This window comes from Jaculus jaculus, chromosome X, assembly GCF_020740685.1.
Source record: "Jaculus jaculus isolate mJacJac1 chromosome X, mJacJac1.mat.Y.cur, whole genome shotgun sequence".
Classification (NCBI taxonomy): Eukaryota; Metazoa; Chordata; class Mammalia; order Rodentia; family Dipodidae; genus Jaculus; species Jaculus jaculus.
In genome coordinates this window covers 5,091,124-5,112,820 of record NC_059125.1, presented here as the reverse complement: position 1 = coordinate 5,112,820, position 21,697 = coordinate 5,091,124, and the positions used below count along the sequence as shown (strand labels likewise).

General features: G+C 44.1%; 1 protein-coding gene across 2 annotated transcripts in view; it reads right to left on the bottom strand.

Moving 5' to 3' along the window:
• Positions 1-1,018: 1,018 nt before the first annotated feature.
• Rai2 (retinoic acid induced 2) overlaps positions 1,019-21,697 on the bottom strand; it is a 72,276-nt gene continuing 51,597 nt past the window's right edge. For both annotated transcript variants that reach the window (XM_045140570.1, XM_004667921.2), the window contains exon 2: positions 1,019-3,002. In XM_045140570.1, coding sequence (XP_044996505.1) covers positions 1,389-2,978 — 1,590 coding nt within the window. In that variant the 5' untranslated portion in view covers positions 2,979-3,002 and the 3' untranslated portion in view covers positions 1,019-1,388. The remainder of the gene's footprint in view (positions 3,003-21,697) is intronic.

The window sequence follows — 21,697 nt, the reverse complement described above, 5'->3', positions numbered from 1 at the left end:
TCAGGAAAGAGCACAACACATGTTCTCTCCTTCCAAGTGCATCACTTCCATCAGTCAAGGAATGGCTTACTTAACCCACCGCTTTTCAGGCTTAGCACTATTGACATTTGGGCTCAGGTCACTTTTTTTGTTGGGGTTTTCTTATGCATCATAATATATTTAATAGTGCCCCCAGTCTACCTTCTAAGATGCTCCCCCACCCTTGCAGTTGTGACAACTCAAAGCTCTCCAGGCATTACCAGACATTGCCAGATGTCCCCTGGAGCAGGGGGTGGGGTGGAGGTGGCAATCACCCTGATTTGAGAACCACTGAGCTAATACTCTAACAATTACTGACTTTCTCTTCCTTTCCCAGTCCCACCCACAAAGATCTCTAATCCAAGGCTGGGAAGAACATGTGAAATAGATCTCAGTTCATTAGAAACCAACTTCCCTCTGATTCTGAATGTTCTGCAGTAAGATGTTCAACTTGCAACAATTTCTGTTATCAAGAACAATGCTCATATCACCCTAGAAAAGCTAAACTCTGAGAATGGGGGTGGGAGGGGAAGCAAAATACTTTTGCTTTGCTTTGAGACAGTGTCTTGTTCTGTAGCCTAGCTGGCCTTGAACTTACAACCTTCCTGCCTCAGCCTGCAGAGTACTTAAGATTACAAGCATGGGGCACCATATCAAGCAAAAGTACATTTTCTTCTCAGATTCATTTGTTTTAGCATCTAGAAATTCCAGTCATGGGGTTCAATAAACTCAAGACCTATGTGAACTCAAAACACTCGAAACTCATCTCCACAATTTTACCAACTAAAATATGCAAAGCCCAGAGGGAAAAGTGACTTGCTTTAGGCCGTACATATTCCTAATCCTCTGTTTATGGGGTACAGGACAATATTTCTCAGTGTGCCTGAAGAGCTTAGGTCTCTAAACACTGATAAACTGCAGCTCTTTATAAACAAAAGTTTGGGCCAACCATGACAGTTAAGAAATGTAAATTTTATAAATGACAGAATACTGCAACCAATTAGTGCAAACAAACTTTTATTGTGAAATATTCATCCTACCCTTTATTAGGTATTACATCATCAAAGCACTTTGTGGCAATGAAAATAGCTTTTTTACCCCTCTGATTCACCCAATATTCCATTAAAGCTGCAAAAAATGTGCAATCTGCTTGAAAAATAGGTTGCTCTTATTTACTCATTTGTGAAAAGTCAAAAATTAAAAAACAAAATGATACTAGCTTACAGGGCCTCTACAGCCAATTTGCCTTTCTGTTCTCCACCTACTCCCCAAAATAATTAACAAAGATATTTTGTTTTAAATGCCTTTTTAAAAAAACCAATGCACCTTTCCCCATGTTATACTCATAAATTTTTTTTCAGAGCCCTTATTTACTTTCTTGGAAAAAAGGTGGCCAGCCTTTGTTTTTTGATTGGGAGCATATGTATTTCCTGGGAGTTCACTTTCTTTAACTTTATGCTCCGGTTTTTGACAGGTTTCCTAAGAGGCTCAGCATTTCCCATAGATTCTTCTCCTTGGCTGTTGATGTCATATCCCTGAAGCACAGAGTCTTCTCTTTTGAAGGAGAAGTTCTTGGTGGACACACCTGAGAGGCCTTTGATCTTACCACAGAAGATGGTAGGCATAGCGTCTTCAACTGAAACAATGACCTTAGCTGCTTGGGACTCACTTACAAGCTCAATGTTACTTTCAGCCTTGACCTCACTGCTGGGGTGGCTGGGCTGGCTGACCATCTCAGTGGCATTGCTGCTGCTGTTGTGACCATCCATCATGGCTGAGGCCTCGTGGAGTGTGCTGGGGGCGAAGGGCATTTCCATGTTACTGGGATGTTTCTCCATCATGGTGTGACCATGGTCATCTGTGGACCTGCTGCTGTCATAGGGTGTCTCAGAGGAAGCTTCAGACTTCCGATGGGCTGCCAGAGACAGGTCTAGGGCTGCGTCCTCTTGGAAGATTGGGGGGCTGGCTTCAGCAGCCTTGAGCCAGGGCACTGACTTCATGGAGAGATCCAGGGCCTCATTCTCACTCCCCATCTTGATGACTGTGTGGCGGCTGAGCTGGAAATACTCCTTTGGCTGGAGGATGTCTAAGGGCTTCAGTTCATCCTTTTCCAGAGGAGCCTGGGCGCCTTTAAAGGAGTGTAGACTGAAGGAAGGTGGTGGCTTGGGGAAACTGGGGCTGAACTTGGATTCAGAACTCTGAGGCACTGGGATGGGGATGGGGATAGGGACTGGCACTGGCAAGGGAACGATCACAGGGTAGGGTACCAAGAGGGTGGCTGGTGGGACCAGGGGTGACAATGGGGAGTTAAAGGGCTGTGGAGGTGCTGGAGCATACCCAGGAGGAGGCTGACAGGGTGGAGGGCCTAGAGAGCCCTGGGAGGGGAAAAAATTCTGCAGCACAGCTTCAAAGGGCAACGTGGACTCCTGTGGCTGGCTGGGAATTCTCAGGTCCAGGAGCTGAGGCTGTGCCTCGGGGTCCTCAGCCCCTTGGAAGAGGTTGTTGTGGATAGAACTGGAGGAACACGGGGCCTCCTGGGGCAAGACCAGAGGGGAGTTGAGGTGCTGGAAAACGTGCTGCTCCAACACCACAGGCAACTGCACTGGGCCCTGCGTGGTCATGACGTAAGTGGCGTTGCCATTGGGGTTGAGCTCTGGTGCAGAGCTTCCCTCCACTTGCATGTGAATGGGCATCACCACTGGGCTTTCCCCAAGGCACAGGGGCTGTAGAACAGTGGCCGCCACCTTCAGAGCCATGCCACTCTGGGACTCAGCTGGGGGGTTCAGAATGGATGGGGCCGGCACAGTCACCAGAGCCTTCTTTACCAGGTCAGTGGAGTTGATGTTCCAAGCCTCAGTGGTGATCAGCTGGGCCATGCCATTCTCCAGTCTGTTATTGGCCAAAGCAGGAGAGGAGTCGTTCATGTCCATGGACAGGTTCTGGGACTGCAGGTCATCCATCACTTGGCTCTGATGCCACTTGGCCTACAACACAGAACACACAATATGAATCTTTCTTAAGAGACTGTTTAGAATTGCCTTATGAAATCTCTACAGTCTTTAAAACATTTCCATATCTAGGTTAACAGGGGAGCACAACTCAGCTCCCTATGTATACATTCACATTACAGATATTTCCTAACATGCATGAACACACCCATATGATCAGCTGTGGTTGGAGAGACCCAGTTTAGCAGATGCTTCAGTTATAAACATGAGTGATGTAATCTCTAAATACCCAAGTGATGTTAAACAGGATATTTTAAGCCTAATACTCAGCTTATATCTTTAGCCTTCAACAAAAACAATGTTCCGTTCCACATTGCTATATCAGAAAATTAAGCTATACAGAAATTTGACTTGTTCAAATTCACATAAGCAGTGCCTAGACTTACTTTTGCCTAAGGAAAAATAAAACGTTTTGCCACATGTGAATATTCTTTGTACCACTAATTATGGAATGATTTTAAATCATGGACAACTTCAGAAAGCATTTCATAAACTCTGTAGCACTAAGTCTTCCAAAGGAGGTATGCTGTTTGAAAGAGCAGCACATTTACACAAGGGTCGTTGCAGTTGTCTCATGGTCTCCCTCCAACTAATGACATTTTGAGGAATGGAAAAACCCATTCCCCAAAGCAATGTGAAGATGGAAAGACTTGCATGACTGATCAGGCCCAGCATCACTTTCCTAATCACCTCATCTGTCCATCTGTCTGAACAGCAGCCTTTCCCAACATCTAGCTGCCAAGAGGAGAGGATGTTGATGGGATGGACAAACAGAACATTTACTGGGAACAAATATTCTCAAAGGTGAGAGAGATGTTCTTGATGTCGGAGGCATGTATCAAAGACTTCATGGGAGGCAAAAAGAAGCCCAGCACGTGTGCTTCCTGGAGGAAGCAGGGCTGTAGCTGTGCTATGGCTCTCCATGGAAACACGTCCATATTTAGCCTCGTTACCATGGAGAAGGCAGGCACCATATCTAACTCAGGGATCTGTGTAGCCCTGAGGCCTGGTTGGGCTCAATAATAATTCAATAATCCTCAGTTTTGTTGAACAAGCTTGGGGCAACTCAGATTCTAGACCTAACCATTCTTGCTTGTATAGGCTTTAGTCCTATGGTCATCTTTCTCTCCTTTCCTCACCCCCAAATTGCCATTACAATCCCCCAAATAAGGAAGAGAGGTAGGGCAGTAGCCTGTGGTGTTAGAAATAAATGAACAATGTCTCACTGCAGGAAGGCAGCTTTAACAAATGAACACTCTGTGATATTTCTAAACAACCAAAATGTGTCAGGTGTGGAGAACAAGAAGTTTTTCTGAGGAAGGAGTAGGGGAAGGGAAAGAGGAGTTAAAGGGATAGGAGAATGGAAAGGATGGGGGGAGAACAGAGGCGTGGGAAAGAGAATGGCAAGGATGGTGTGTAAATAGCTTTGGTAGGGTACACTTCAGTGCTCCTAAAGGAGCATTCTCGGGGCCTTTATACCTATGGGCAGAACGCCTTCTGGAAACCACAAGTTGACTCCGTATGCTGGTGGTCAGTAATCCCCTTTGAGTAGAATTTGGATGTAGCCTGTGTCCAGAAAGGCTAAGAGCTTACCTCATCTGAAAGGCCTGGTTCTTCATGAGAGAAGTGGCTCTTAATTCAGCCTAGAAAATGTCAGATTTTCAATACACCATTCATTCCCACACAAACATGGATTCATTAATCCATATGATCAATTTATTTGCATGCTAACACTCTACTGTGGTCTACAATTGAAATCCTAAACAAGAAACAAGGTTCCTGCTTTTATGAAGACTATGGTATAGTGAAGTCATATGCCTTTGGTCAGATAGATATTTGTTAATGTCAGAAGGCACCAAAGACATGGCAGAAGAGACGGTAGCAGCAGCGGCAGGATAAATCTTTGTTTCACTGGTACACAGCCTTATGAAGACCCTATGAACCTAAAGCCTCCTCCAGAAGGGTACAACATGTCCCTCACAGTGGCTAGAGCCCCCCAGGGAGAGATGAGGAAAAGCTGAGGTGGGATTGATGATGGTCAAGGAAGTCACCCACTCAAAATCAATTTTGATGGCCAGGAGAAAGCTTAGCAGAAGCCAAGACTGTTTTCTGATATCTTTGGGCTTCCTGTGTGTATGCAGGGAAGCAGGGCTCGGGTTATCCAGCTCTGAAGCTAAAGCCCTTCTAGAAATGGTGGCCTCCATCTATATATGCTTCCCTCAAACCAAAGGGAGAGAGGGAAACCTTCTGGATGGAGAGGGAAACCTCTATCTGCTCCTTTCAGACACCTTCAACTCAGGTGCCAGCTCGCAATGCTTCATTTCCTGGGAAACACCTCCATCCCTGCCTGACCCTGATCTAGGCCTGATACTTCCTCCAGAGCCCTCCTTCTCCCAAGTCACTGCTCCTCTCTCAGGCAGCAAGAACCAAAAACATTGCATGTTTGTTATGTGCCACACTCTCTGCTGAGAACTTCTCATGCATGACTTTGCTCAATTCTCAGAATGACCTTGCCAGAAGAGGTCTAGAATTATTCCCATGTTGTTGATGAGAAAACGGATTTCATAGGAAGTTTAAATAACTAGCTTAATAGTATGCTGAGGCTGGAGTAGAGTTCCAGGCCAATCATAGGTACTTTGGCCAAACCCATTCCCCAGAAAAAGGTGAAGCCTTAAGGGGGATATGACAGTTATCTTTGTTCACCTCTCTATGAATTTTGGCAAGTGTAATCCCCACAGTCTTTCCTTCAAAACAGAGTGCATGTGACTATGGAGGCTGGAAGGAAAGACTACTTGAGCCTAAGATCTCGTCAAAGTGGACTCCAGGTTCTTCTCAGAAAATTCATGAATCCATTATCTGGTCTCTTTTCTTGTTTTCTTCTACATGGTCTTCTTCTGTCTCCCTTCTCAATAGAGACCCTGTCCTTGAGTGCAGCCTGAAGTGGCTTTGGTGGTACTATTGGAGGACTACAAGCAAGGAATCCTCTCAACCTACTTCCATATACCCTTTTGTCCCCAGGTCACAATAGGAAGGCTCACAGAGGGCTAGAGAGATGCATTAGCGGTTAAGGCACTTGCCTGCAAAGCCTAAGGAATCACGTTTGACTCTCCTGATCCCATGTTAGCCAGGTACACAGATGAGGCAAGTGCAAGGTTGTACATCTGTACTGGATGGAGCAAGTGTTTAGAGTTTGATTGCAGTGGCTGAGGCCCTGGAGTGTTAATACTCTCTCTCTCTCTTTCTAAAAAAAAGGAAGGCTCTCAGGTCCATTTTTAGGGTTTCTTCATCTCTGGAAACAGGGCTAATAAGTGGAATGGGCTGCAGGCCAGGCCAGTGAACAGGACGAGGGAAGCAGTTTGCAATATAGAAGCAAAGGGAAAGGAAGCCGTTGGTCAGAGCTGTCCTTTAACCTCGCTGGACATGATCATCGTCAGCCATAGGAATCTCAGGAGCACCATAAGCTACTTCTTTGGAGAGCCACTGGTCCATTGGGACAGGCTGTGTTCTTCCACTCAGTCTGCACCAGCTACAGCACTGTACCTAGGGTTACCCGGGCAAAACAAATGGGAGCATAGCTTCCACAATGCAGCTTCCACATTCATAAAGGCTCTATCTCTTTTCCTCTGGTACCTACCTCACCGCCCCCCCACACACACACATTGTTCAACCTGTCAGCAGACAGCTCCTCCAGCTCTGGGTCAGCAGCCAACTGAATCGAGGTGACCATGTGTGGAGCTGGTGCTAGAAGTCCTAGTGATGTGCTAAGAATCAAAAGCAGCTCATGGATTGAGGGTTCAAAGGGCAAGTTTCTGCCCCTAAGGATGAGTCCAGAAGGCAGCTAATCACTGCAAGGAAGGAGAAGGCCCGTCCTTCCCACTCAGCCAAACTGCTGATTAATGTGGGCAGAAAGTGGGCTGGGGACCTCTTGAAATCGAGGAGCATCACAGCAGCCACTGAATTATTCTCAAGCAGAGGAGGTGGGGATTTCTCCAGAGGTAGCAGGGAGCACTTTGTGTTTGGGTTTTACAAAACAACATTTTCAAATGGGCTTAAATGAGGTCACCCAATCAGTCTGCCTGTGCTATTATGGCAGTGTGTGTCAGAGAGACAGAGATAGACAGGCAAGCAAATGGGTCCAGAAAATGGCAGCTGTATGGCTCAGTAGAACATGGAAATCTGAATGCTCATGTCACTGGAATTCCTTATTCTCTTGGTCCTCAGCCAGTTGATAGGGCCTAATACCGATTTAATCTATATATCCCCAAGATGGATACTTTAAGGTAAGTGGCAAGTAAGGAAGGGTCTGGGATAGTACCTGGGCTTGGAAATTGTGGGGTTCAACAATTGTTATATTACAAAGATCTAATTAATAATGCTGAGACCAATTCTTTCTTTTATCTGACCCTCAGCCTGGAGCCCTCTGGCTCGTATGTTTACCTAGTTCATTGGTCAGACTTTGGAGGTTAATTTTTAAAGTCACTTCCTTTCATCCACCTTCATTGAGCACTCACAGGAGCCTCAAAACTTTGTCTGGTCCGGTCCCTGTCCCCATACTGGCTTGCCTATTTCCTTATTTCTCCAGGAGTGAGAGATTGTCTCCCTCCTTGAATCTGTCACTGTATTTAGTGAATAGTAGGTGCCTAAGAAGTGTTTTCTGAATGACTTTGTATGTGAATGAGTAATTCAGGCTCCCAGAGCCTGGTATTCTTATCCACATCCTTTGGTCTCAGGACAAAGAATCATGCTATGTTTTAAGAGGCAAGGGCATTAAGAGCTCCTTTTACCTATTCCCAATCCTTTTACTAGATGAACAAACTGGCCCTGAAAGCCTGAAGCTCACTAAGGATGGTTGCTACAGACGTCCCCAAGTTCTTTCAGGAAAGAGAATATGTTTAGGCCCGAAGGAGAGTATGACGACAGCAACTAACTGCCTTTATAGCAAGGGGCTATAATGAGACAGTAGGTATAGAAGTACTACATGGAAAGGAAGAGCCCAGTGGATGGGAGTCTGAAGCCTCCCTGTGTTGGTCGGCCATACCCAGGACAAAGAAACAGGATGATTGCTTTCCTTATAAGGAGCTACATTGGCGAACAAGCTGACCTCAAGCACATCCCCCGGGTATTCAGTCAGTGGCATGTACCACATTTGCATCCACTGGGTACCCACACAAGCCATGCTACCTCTCAGGCACCTCTTCCAGAACTTTGCACATGAACCTACTTCATCCAGCCTGTAGGCTTACATACATGTTAATGTTTTTATAAAGAGATCTCATCCTTAATGTGCCTTAATTTAAAAAGCAGAACACTTGACCACTCAGATAATTTAGACTATTTTCCAGGTCCTAAAGTTCATCTATTTCTTGATTGTGAACATTTAGTATTAATATTCTCTCTCTCTCTTTCTCTCTCTCTCCAACACACACACACACACACACACACACACACACACACAGAGGGGGAGAGAGAGAGAGAGAGAGAGAGAGAGAGAGAGAGAGAGAGAGGTACAAACTCTCCCACATACATAGACACAGAGAGAGAGAGAGAGAGAAAGATGTATGAACTCTCTCTCTTTCTCCCCCCCCCCTCTCACATACACACACAGACATGCTTGAAAATATCCCATTATCCTTATCCCTAATGTCTTTAGCCACACTCTCAATTATCTTGATGACCCTGAACCAATTCAAACGGAATGGAGCTCAGAATGTCCCAGAATGAGATCCAAAACCCATCTCTGACCAAGTTTGATTATTGAGCCAGGAATCTACAGGGCACATGAGGAGGCCCTCTTAGAGGCCCAGCTCACCTTCTAGAGAAGGGTTTGATTATACTTTGTGAATTGGAAGCATCATCACCATAGAAACCACTATAGAGATTATCACATGTTGCCTGAACTGAATCACCAGGAACCTGCTAGCAAAGGCTTTTCAAGTGGCTATCTTAATGTGGAGAGTAGGTGGGAGGGGGCTGACTTCATAGAAACTCCAGATAGAAGCCACTGTTGCCTGAAAGCCCTGTGAAGCCCTTGAGATTACTGGACTAAGATCACTCAGAAAGTACTCTTAGCCTCAGAGGAAGCAACTTTAGTGACCTGAGATACTTTGGGCAGATTAAGGATTAGCAAAATCTGCTCTTTTAAAGTCTCTTCCTCTAGTCCCTATCCCACTTTGAATTGTCTTGAGGAGCCATGGCCTCATGTCTGCCCTGGGGGATGCTCTCCATCTCCCCAACAGGCTGCAGATGTGGCCTGCTCTTCTATTCCACTGAAATAAACCTCTTCTAGATTTTTTCTAATGAAGACCATTTTCTTCCCTTAAAAACAACCATTCTTTAAATGATTGTCACATGTTACTTAGTGACAGTAAGACATTCTGAGAACTATAGTGCTGGCTGATTTCATCGCTGTGCAAATACCACAGAGTGTGAGTGCACAAACTGGTTATGATGTTACTTGGAGATAAAATTGTATGGAACCACCATTGTGCCTCAGTCCAGCATTGATCAGAGCATTGTTATGTGATGCATGAGTGTATATCCTGGGAGTTTTCTCAACATATGTGTTTCCCAATGGTAAAACACTGATTGCTTTTGTTTTTATGGAGCATTTATCAGCTACCAATTATCTCTGGTTAACGTGGGATTGCCTATCTCCTTATTGCTTAAAGCAGGGTCCTTGGAGCAGCTGCAACAGAATCACATGCAAGTTTGATAGATCTAGGTGATTTTAATGGACGATCAGGCTAAGAACCCTTAATCTAAAGCCAGAGTACAGGATAGCTAGGGAACCCAACCTTCTTAGTAATTAATTTTACTTTACAGAAACAACTAAAACTATCATCATTTTCAACTCCCTCAATTTCCCCTGAGCCCTCACAGTGTCTCTCCATGTGCCCCACCCCCACAAAGAGGTGAAAAGTCTCTCCCTATTGCAAGGCTGCTTACTAGAGACCTCTGCTAAGAATACTGCACCCTGCCATCCATTACTTATTCTGAGGTTCTGAGTCTATTTTCTATTTTTGACCTAGAACTTACATCACACTTTCAATGAATAACCAAGTCATGCATAAAAATTGCCAACCATTCACTATGACTCAAAAAAGAACATATTTTTGTTCTTGACTAATATGTATGTATGTACATGAATATACATACATACACACATATTTTTTCACCACTCAGGGCATAGAATGCACTAAATATCTAAGAAGTAATTACAACTGGGTAAGAAATTGCTTTCCTCTCCCTATAGGGTATAATAATTGTCAATGACTTGCCCCAGTGACTGAATTTTTGCAGCTTTAAATACCAGCACCGGGCCTTTTTAAAATTTTAATCAAAGCTATGAACATAATTACCACTTGAACACTTGAACACATTCCCAAATTGGTTAAAATATAAAGAACACACAGAATAGTCACCTGCCTTGTAGTTGATTGTCTTTTACACACGGAGAGCTATACAGCCCTCTGAGGGGAACACGATGACCCAAATTAACTTTAGAAATGAGTCACCCAACCCACTAATGAATTTGTTAAAACCATAATGGCCACACAGATTTCAACCCCTGTGGGATAAGCAGTAGTATGAAAAAGTCATGTCAGAGAGGATAGAGTGAAAACATTAGGTCTGAACTGGTATTAGCGGAAAGTGGAAGAGGTGAATCCCAGCATCATGGAGTGGCCATTGACGCCAAGAGTTTCAAGATCATCTTGAAAGGAGGTGGAGAGTTGATGCACTGAGGTACCATAAAAGTCATTTGTACTTGCTTTATCATCTCATTACTATTGTGGTAGTACATGTGGTATATAAAAATAAGAAGACATATGTAATATAATAATGTGTGTATGGATGGATGTGTAACCCACTATATGTTCACTTTTTTCTGACAGGACTATACAAATGAAATGTTATCATTTTGCAAGAGAGGTCTCAGTGAGCATTCCAGAGTTTCTCAGCTTGAACAAGTCCAGATGAGGCCCTAGCCCAGTCTACCCTTCCTGTTTTGTAGAGTAGGAAGCTGACACTCAGTGGTCAAGTGACTTGTTCAAGTTCACAGAGTACAGTGTACACTGGGTATCAAACCTGTGTTCCTACCCTGAATCATGTTACCTATATACTCTGCCTTCACTACAAATGACAAAGGATACTGAGGCACATTTGAGTCTAATCTGTGGAGTACAGGAACCTGAGATTAGAACATCTCTATTTAAATATTTTTGTTCATTTTTATTTATTTATTTGAGAGTGACACAGAGAGAAAGAGGCAGATAGAATGAGAGAGAGAGAGAGAATGGGTGCACGAGGGCCTCCAGCCACTGCAAACAAACTCCAGACGCATGCGCCACCTTGTGCATCTGGCTAACGTGGGTCCTGGAGAATTGAGCCTCGAACGGGGGTCCATAGGCTTTACAGACAAGCGGTTAACCGCTAAGCCATCTCTCCAGCCCCAAGAACATCTCTATTTTAACTGGCACCTAACACCAGAGTACATGGGAAAGTTTAATGCAACTATCAAAACTTCCAAAAAAAAAAAAAAAAGATTTGGTGAGCAAGGAGCTTCTTCAAGAATAAATAGCCCCCTTGAATTGTTGTCATTGAAATAGAAATCAGAGAGTCAAGACACACATGATGGGTTAGGGCAATAGCTTAGTGGGTAAAGCACATGCCTCGCAAGCATAAGGGCCTGAATTCCATGCCCAGAATCCATGGCAAAAGGCCAGATATGGTAGCACCCATTTATAATACAAGCACTGGGGATAGGTGGATCCCTGGGGCTCACTGACCAGCTAGTTTAGCCCACTCGGTGAGACCTTTCCTCAATATAAGATGGATGGTAATGAGGAACAACACCTGAGGCTATTTTCTGGCTTCCACACACATATACACAACCACACATACATAATAAAAAAGGCACCCATGAGATTTTCATGACTAGTATAAAGCTCTTAGAACTCAGGTAAAATATCTACGGTCCTCCTCTCACTCAGATGCCCTAGAAGCAAGTGGATCTTATGGGGTAAGAGTGAAATTCAGAATTCCCCAGAGCTACAGAAGAAGGCACTGGTTTAGGTATGAAGGATGAGCAGTTGTTTGCAACCAAATAAAACTGGAGGAGGGAAGCCAACAGTTCACAGGCCTGATTTTTTTTTCAAGTCTTTTTTGGGTCCTACCAGAGCAGAAGAGGAGTATGGGAGACTGACGAGAAGGCACTGAACCTCTCTGGTACATGTCACATTGCGTCCATCAACTACATTTTAGCCTGCCTTTAAAAGGTCTGCAGTGATCTTTGGGACTACATAGGCCTTTGTGTGGGACAAAAGGAAGATATCAGATCCATTCATTCATTCACTCTTTCAAACATGATTTGGGTACCTACTGTGAGTCAGGCCTGCATTAACTATCCTTTGCCTGAAACCACTTTCTCTGAAGGTCCACTGCCTTCTCTCTTGAGTCCATTCTCAAGGCCTTAACCAAATCCATATTCTCCCAAGGTTATCAAGCTTTCTCCAGGGCTCCTTCAAAGCCCATATTTCTTTTAGAGATAAAGGAATAAGTATCTAAAAGAAGAATGTCAGTCCTTAGAGAATTTTGGAGGGTAAAGCTGTCTCTAAGGAAACAGGGTGCTTATTTTCCTCTGAGGGCTTCCCCTGACATGAAGAGGGAAGATGTGCCCCCTTAACACTGCACGAGCTTCCGTGGAAGGTGAGAAGCCTGCTTCAGCATCATAGGAGAACATCAGGAAGTACTCCGGGGATGACGGTGCATGTTTATCTGGATAGTGGACTGTGTAAGTCACCAAGTAGTGGTCCTTTCATTTATCCAGGGCTCTACAGCTTTCCACCAGACACTCAGGCCCCAAACATCCTCATGTGCCTGAACTCTCCAGTCTATTTTCACAGAAGTCCAAGTCATGTTTAAGGTCTCAAGCCAGGGTCTATCATCTGAAGAGCTATAGTTTGAGAATTTTTTTTTTTTTCTGGCAACAACGAAACTTCTTACATTGGGAATAGGAAGAGGGGGAGAAAACCTGCCTCTTGAAGAGAAAATACTTCTAATCAGATTGAGAGACAAAGGTTAAATTTTTGTTCTGGGAAAAAGATTGTTTATAATCCTGTGTCATTAGCAGGACATTTTCCAGAAACCAGTATGCCAGAAATAGACCCTCTGAGGGGTCACTGGAAGGAAGGGGGTGCAGAATTATACAGCACAAAGGATTGGAGTTTAGGTTTTCTCATTCTTTTAAGACTTGTGAACCTCTCATCAACCACTGGCATGGAGAAAATTCTGGCTCACCCCTGGGTACTAGACCCTTATGAGAATGCTTAGGAGGGAAGGCTTTGAGCCTAGACAGTCTGAGACTCAAACTTCAGCTTCTACTAACTTTGCCAGCTGTGTGATCTTGGGCAAGTTAATTATAAGCCTTGATTTACTTCTATGTGAGAAGAGAATTAAAAAAAATAGGACTGGAGACAGAGCTCAGTGGATAAAGTGCTTACCACTGAAGGCTGAGTACTTGGACTCAGTCCCCAGACCCCATACAAAAAGCCAGTGGTGGGCTTCTGTAATCCTCACACACGTTGGAAGATGGAAACAGAAAAATTTCCTTGGAAGCTTGGAAGCTCATGGTGAGTACAGCAGTCAATAGCAACATTGAGAGAGAGAGAGAGAGAGAGAGAGAGAGAGAGAGAGAGAGAGAGAGAGAGAGGGAGACAAGGAGAGAGAGAGAAAGACAGAGTGAGCCTCAAATGAGGCAGAAAGTGAAGACTGACCCCAAAGTTGTTTCCTGCCTTCACACACCTATCATGGAATATAATCACCCACAATCACACATCAATGAACACACACACACATCCACAAAAAATGAAGATCTCTAATGCAGGATGGTTATAGCAATTAAGGAAGTTAATCTAAATGAAATGCTTGGCACAGTGCCTGACACATGGATAGTGCTCAGTAGATCAAGGCCATCACCACTGTCCTCATCACTTTCTTCATTGGCTGCATCATCATCATCATCACCATCATCATCACTATGATAACTCCAATTTACATTGTCTTCACATTTATTATTCTCATTGCCATTGTCATCATATTTGAAATAGTAACATAAAACCCAAGAAATAAATAAGAACATCTATTTCTCTTTCGAACTGGAAATTTAAGGAAAAAGAACAGTAGCTAGGACTTCATGTGTCTGGCTTATGGATTTGGAAGCACTTTCAAAGGTCTTTTTGGCTATGCATAGTGTGATGGCTAAAGTCTGTTGGTAACTTGGTCAGATTAGGAATCATGTAAGGCACACAGCCCTAGGCTGGGTCTGTGAGGGCATCTCCAGGAAGAATTGATGGAGGAAGGAAGAACTCCCAGCATGAGCACCCTTACAGTGACAGACTATAGCTAAAGAGGTTCCAGGGAAAGTCATGCCTTCTGCCTGGACGCTTTTACAACTTACAACTGGTGCACAAATCTACCATGTTGCTGCTATCTTTGGTGGGCACTGGAACCCAGCTTCATCAGCCTTTCAATGTGAACTGAAGACCAACAGCTTTCCAGATATCCCACAGGCCTTTGGTGCCAGATTGGGACTGCTGAGACATTCATTCTTGTGGACTGAGAACCTACCAGGTTCTCCAAGTCTCCAACCTGTGGTCAGCTATAATTCAACTGCTCAGCCTGTGTCCTGTAAGCTAATCTAATAAATTTCACTTATAATACACACTCATTCTATGGTTCTGTTCCCGTAGAGAACCCTGATTAACACACATAGTTTCACTTCAGATCCTTCAGTTTTCCTTCTCTTTTGCACAAGGGCCTAAGTACTCTCTTTCCCTACTTTCCAGTGGTAATAGGGTCATTTTGTCACTCACTAAGTCAAGGGATGTATGGAGGAGTAGAGGAAGAGGGGAAAGATAAGAAGGAAAAATGAAAGAGATGTTCTGGAATGGCAGAACTAGGAGGAGAGAATATTAACGAGTGTTCATAGGTCCAAATGAGAGAGAGATTGCTTTGCCAGAAGAATGCTAAAGCGCTGAAGTTGAGGGAAGCTGTGCTAATAACGTGGGATGAGAGTTCTTTGATAGGCAACAAGGACACCATGTCAAGCTGCAAGGCTGTCACAGCTTGGTCCCTCCACAGTGTGGTGGAAGAAGATGTGCAAGTGGAGCAACTCAGAGCATTGGGGTCTTACTGAAAAATAGTACATGGTTCACAAGTACTAGCAGCACAGGTGCATAAGGAAATTGGCCCTCATTTCTCCCCTGCTGTCAAAATCATCACGCACATTCACTTAGGACTTGGCTGTGCTATCTGTCCTAGGACAAAATAGTATCAATTCACCTTCTATTTGTTTCTAATCAGTTTTGTCTCCCTTCACTTCCTATTCCTTCTTGGGCGGTCAGGATTTAGTATTTCCCATTAAAATTGGATTTTCCAGAAAGAAGCTGATAAACTCATCCTCAATGATCCGTCTAACTCTCACTAAGGTACATGACTGATAAGGCTCAAGTATTATGCTCCCTTTATTGGTATAACAAATGGAACCCAGGAGTGATAGAGCTATGGACAGAAACAGAACTCTAATTGAGGAATTTCAAGACATCAGTCATGAGGAAGAACCTCCCATTTGTCTTGATGTCTTTCTGTAGAAACAGGTGCCCACAACTAATGTCCAAGTTTGCTGCTTCTGTTAAAAGTGGAACATGGGGGGTGCTGGAGAGAAGGCTTAGCAGTTAAGGCACTTGCCTGCCACCCCTAAGGACCCAAATTTGATTCCGCAGTCCCCACATAAGCCAGATGCACATGATGGCACATGCATCTGGAGTTCATTTGCAATAGCTAGAGGCCCTGACATGCCCATATGCCAATTCGCTCTTATAGATATTTTTTTTTAAGTGGAACATGACTCTAACCTTTAGGCACTAAGAGCTAAGAAAGGACATAAAAATGAATCAGTTATCCAATCCTTCACAGATTCAATTGGTGCACATTTATTTTTCATCTAAAATAAACTTACTGATTGTGTGCCTTTTAGTGTGGAGATGTTAGCAGTATCCACAGTTGTCTATACTTCATGGCACAGGACCCTCTTACTGAACTGGCTGCCTCCTGAAACTCAGTTCTACCTTGCTAGGTTCCCATGCAGAAGTACAGGACTGCACCCAATGCAGAAGTACAGGACTGCACCCCATGAACAATGTGCTACCAAAAGGCTGCAACCACAATGGCCACTGGCCAAGATGATGAACATGGCGAGGAAGATGCAGAGAGGAGGCAGTTGGTTTTGAGTGAGCCTAACTGGCTAGTTATCTTAGTTTGAGGTTCCCCTGTGAAAAGACCACAGGCAAGTATTTGACTGAAAGAAGTGCATTTAGGATAAGATAACAAAACACCAATAGAGGTGTGAAGCAGTGATTCAGGAAAGGAAGGAAACCAACTTATCAAGCAAGCTATCACTGTGTGCAACTGGAGCTCTGTTCCACTGAGGAATGCCAGGAGACAGTGCTGAATGCATTCCTCAAAGCTATGTCAGAAATTAGGGTTTAGACACCAACTACAATCACGACTGATCAAGGGCTGTTCCTGGAAGATGTGTTCATTACTTAGTACTGCCAGCTACTATACCATGCAGGGCAGGCCAAGTTATTCCTGAGACAAAACCAAACCCCCAAAACAAACTTTCAGGGAAAGACACAGGTATTTATAGGGGCAAATGTGAGTGAACATGACAGGGCACCAACAGTACCTACTATATCAACTATGCCCTGAAAAGCTCCAGTGCTTACTATGTGATTAGCTGAATATCACTAATTGAGCCCCCCATGACCAGGTGTTTCCCCAATGTGTGGCACTTTTATGCCCAATATGAAGAAGACACAATGCTATAGTAATGATATCCATGCCGCAAAGGAATCGGGTCATGAGGCATGTGACTCGTGACCTCATAAAGAGAAAGGCACACAGGAGGACAGAGATGACTATCTTTCCAAAAGAAAATGTTCAAGTGATGATCAGCTTAGCTGACGTACTCCTTTGCTAAAATATAACTAGCCTCTCCAGAAAGTTCCTTTAATATTATTTGTTTTGGCTACAATACAAGATGTTCCTGAGATGAATCACAGAGGGAGTTTTCTTCTCTGCTGATCTTGTGTTCCAAGTCAGACACGCCCCCCCAAAAAACAATAAATAAACACTACTGCATCAGCTGCATACTGCCTAAAAATAATAATAATAATAACCTTGACCTGAGAAGTACGCAGACAATGCAGGGAAGGGGAGGGAGAGTGTTCATCTTTTTAAACAGGAAGACTTCTTTCTGTTTTCTTAGAAGCATCCCATCTGCCTGGAAGCAGCACTCTCAAGAGCAGGACAACACACTTTGGAAGAATCTCTGCAATGGTGAGTATTTTTTTTTCAAGTCCCTAGAACTTCACTATATTTATCCTAAAGCAAATATCATGGTTAGACCTAATGTAGCATAAACAATGCAAAGTTGGAGAAGGGAAGGAACAAAGATTGGCTGCATAACATCTGGCTAGTTGGCAATGAAGATTATAGGTGTTATTTCCTATTTGCTTTAGGGGAAAATATGCCTTGGGAATGCATGTGTTTATACACACACGCACACGTCCATGTGTGCACTGATGCTAGTCAAGTAGGAATGAAGCCACCTGTCTTATTCTAATGCTCAAGGGTGATGCCCAGATCAGGAGTCATGTGGATTCCTGTTCTTCCTTGCCTGTTTCATGCAATGATTTGTTCCCTCAGATTTCCCACCATGAAACATTTATTGCCCCGGTGACATGTGCACTGGACCTTGCCATGTTAGCAGGATTTCAGCAGAAGCGGTGGTGGAATAGAGGAGGGTGTTCCAGAAATTCCAGGATGGAAGAAAGGAACAAGAGGACAGGTGTGTACAGGAGGGGCCAGCTGGCTGGGCAGCTGGTGCCCAGGGCTGATAAGGTCTTGTGGAAGAGACAAGAATCCTAAACACATTAGATAGGGGCCAGTTCTTCCAAAGATGTTCAGTTCCACTCTTCCACAAGTGACTGTGCAGTGAAGGATCACCAACTCAACCAACACAGTTTTAACGTCTTCATAGGTTGCAATGAGCAGGTGGCCTCAGTTCAATGGTGAGATCCTTAGGTGAAGAGGAAAGGAAGAAACAATCTCGTTTGCAATTTAGTTGGCTAGCTCCCACAGCACAGCTTCCCCGCTGTCTCTCTTGGACGCACTCACAGGATGATAATGATATACCATTTACCAGGCCCTGCCTTACATGCCAGGCACCCTGCTAGGTACTCTGCATTTATTTTCTCTTCTCAGTTTTTCAGCAACCCCAGCAGATTGGTACCACCTTAGTTTGACTTGATTTGTTGGATTGTTGCTTCTCGATTCCTTCCACCAGCAGGAACAAAGCTGTGAGTCCCCTGGAAATGATTGTTTTGATGGGAGGGAGGGACAGATCTTTCTAGAACATGAACAACATTCACTGCAGGAAAGGCAGGTCTAAGGGAATGGGAGAAAATAGAGAACAAAGTTTCCTGGTAGCATGTGTTGGAAGAGGTGGAGCAGGGAAGGGCAGAAAATGGATGTTGTCTCCTGTCTGCAAGCAGAACTTAGAATTGCTTGGCCTTCTTCTTGACCTTGGACAGGCCTGTCCAGGTTTAGTTTCCTGGCCCAGCCTTGCCTGCATTTCCTTACCACTGTCACTGCCACTGGTAGCTCCCCGAGAGACACAGCCCAAATCAAGTGTTCCTTTTCCTTTTCAGGGCTCAATTCATGCTTTCTATGTGTACCCCAGACATCCATGTATTGCAGGGTTAGACTTCTTTTTAATGGAGTTTTAAGCGGAGGGACCTAATGGGGGGGGGGTTTTAAGTTACTAGAAGTATGCACACAAAGGAAGGAGATAGGATATCCCAATTCTTCCTCTTACGTTCTTCTTCACTTTCAAACTAACAGGTGAATGTTTTTTTTTAAATAAAGATTTTACTTTTATTTATTAATTAGAGACACAGAGAAGGAGGGAGACACAGAGAGAGAGACTGAGAACGGGCATGCCAGGGCCTCTAGCCAGTGCAAACAAAGTCCAGACGCATATGCCACCAAGTGCATCTGGCTAACGTGGGACCTGGAGGATCGAACTGGGGTCCTTAGGCTTCGCAGGCGTGTGCCTTAACTGCTAAGCCATCTCTCTAGCCTCAGGTGAATGGTTTTGGGCCCCAATGTGCTACCTTGTCACAGACAGCAAAGGAACTGGACCAACCATAGACTGAATCCTCTGAAGCTACACACCAAAATAACCTCAGCTTTCATGATTGGCTCAGCTGTTGGCAATAGTAATGAAGAGTTGAATATGCCTTGGGACTAGACTGTATCCCAAATAAGGGCTGATTCTCATTCTCCATATAAATAGCTGTGGTTGACTGAATTCACTGGACATGTCCCTCCTTCTTCCTATATTGCAGATTCCAGCATCCCCTGAAGTTAGGCGTGATCGTGTGTCTGAGTGCTAGCCAGCAGAGGGTGAGTGAACGTAATGTGTACCCTTTCTAGGCCTAGCTCCTACAAGCCTGCTCTCCATATGTAATGTTCCAATCCCTTTCTTTTTGCTTCAGCTTGATGAACAAGGGCCTTTGGCAAGCCACTTGATGAAGATATTATAGCACAAGTCTTGGCTTGGAAGTGGGATGCCCATCATCAGGAATATCCATTTGGGGCTTGAATGAAATATCAACTTCCATTAGGTTTGAGCCTTTGTACGCTTTCAATTTGTTGAAATTCATTGAAACGGCAGCTAGCAGCACCACATCTTGCGTAGCACTTCCCGGGACCCACAAGCATGTGTGTGTGCACCAAGCTGTGGGTAGGCAGACTGTCGCCACTGTCTAGGGAGTCCTACTGACTTACTGCCTCCATGTTCAGGAGCCTCCCAAAGCTACTGGCTGAAACCGAGAACCACAGAACCATCCAGATGCCCCAGCTTCTCCCACGCTAACTTTCCTGTTGTGAAAGCACCTTTGACTCTCATCTTCCTGATTTGAGTCGATTTATTAATGTGGACTCAGGGATGTTCTTTGCTTGGTTACTGAATAAATAAGCCACTGAAAGAGTGTTTCATCAGCACTCACCAAGCAGACGGGAGCAAGAGAGCTGCCTCGGGGAGTAGGGTGAGGCAGTGCTGCAGCAGTCTTTTTCCAGAGCCCTACAGCTCCTCAGACAGCCTCACCCATGCCAGTGGATGGGGCACTAGAGGACGTAGCAGCACAACACAGGTGGGCAGACCCGGGAAAGCAGGGCATGCCTGGCTTCTCACCAGAAGAAACTGCTAGGAGAACACTTCTTCCTCTCTTTGTACCTTTGGCAGCTTTGCTGGCTTGGAGCACAAGGAAGCCTGGGACTTCTGCCCTTTCCTCATGCCAGGTTCCTTTCAGTAAACTCCTAGGGGATTGTCCTCTGAGGGAGTTCACCATCCATAGCTACAGGGTCTTCAACCCCTTCCTCTTGGTACCATATTGATTTTTTTATTTGTAATATTTTTATTATTATAAAATATTCATCACATTACATTTATCATTTTAATTATTTTTGATATGTGTCATCCATAGTGCATAGTCTAGCAGGAAGCTCAGTCATGAGATATGTGCTATCCATAGTGAATAGTCTAGAAGTAAGGACATTCTCCAGATATATGCTTTCAATAGTGACCAGTCTGTAACAGGACATACATTCATATTGTTTGGATCATCACCATTGTCAATCTCCAGAATATCTTCTATCCTCATTCTCTCAGACAAAAACTCTATTGAACAGTCAAAGGCCTGTGTTCATTTGAAAATACCTTGTTGTTTATTGTTTCTATGCATTTGACTATTCTGCATACATAAGGGCAAACACACAGGAGGGGATCTTGTCACTGATTTTTTTTTCTTTTGGCCTAATATCTTTAGTGATCCTTATCAGTGAAAGTGCATATGAAAACATCCTTCTTTGCTATCCATTGCATTGAGGGTACCTGACACATTTTGTTTGTCCTTCAGTTGAGCAATATATGAATACATATAATACCATATTGATTTTTCTAGGCAAATATTTCCCATTCAAAAGAGTCTCTCCACCCACTCACCATTGCCCAAGAGAGTGTTATCACCAGCATCCATCTGCCTTTTTAAAATTACTTATTTTTATGAGAAAGAATGAGAGATTATTAGTGTGTCAGGGCCTCTTAATCCTGCAAATGAACTCCAGATGCATATGCCACGTTTTACATTTGGTTTTATGGGAGTTATGTGGAATCGAACCCAGGCTGTCAGGCTTTACAAGCAAGCACTTTTAATGGCTGAACCACACCCATAGCCCTCTTCAGCTCTTTCTTTTTTTAAGATTTTCATTTATTTTATTTATTTATTTGAGAGTGACAGAGAGAGAAAGAGGCAGATAGAGAGTGAGAGAAAGAATGGGCGCACCAGGGCCTCCAGCCACTGCAAATGAACTCCAGATGCGTGTGCCACCTTGTGCATCTGGCTAACATGGGTACTGGGGAATCGAGCCTCTAACCAGGGTCCTTAGGCTTCACAGGCAAGCGCTTAACCGCTAAGCCATCTCTCCAGCCCGCTCTTTCTTTTTCTTAAAAAAACAAACATTATTCCTCTACTTCTTGTTTCTTCTCC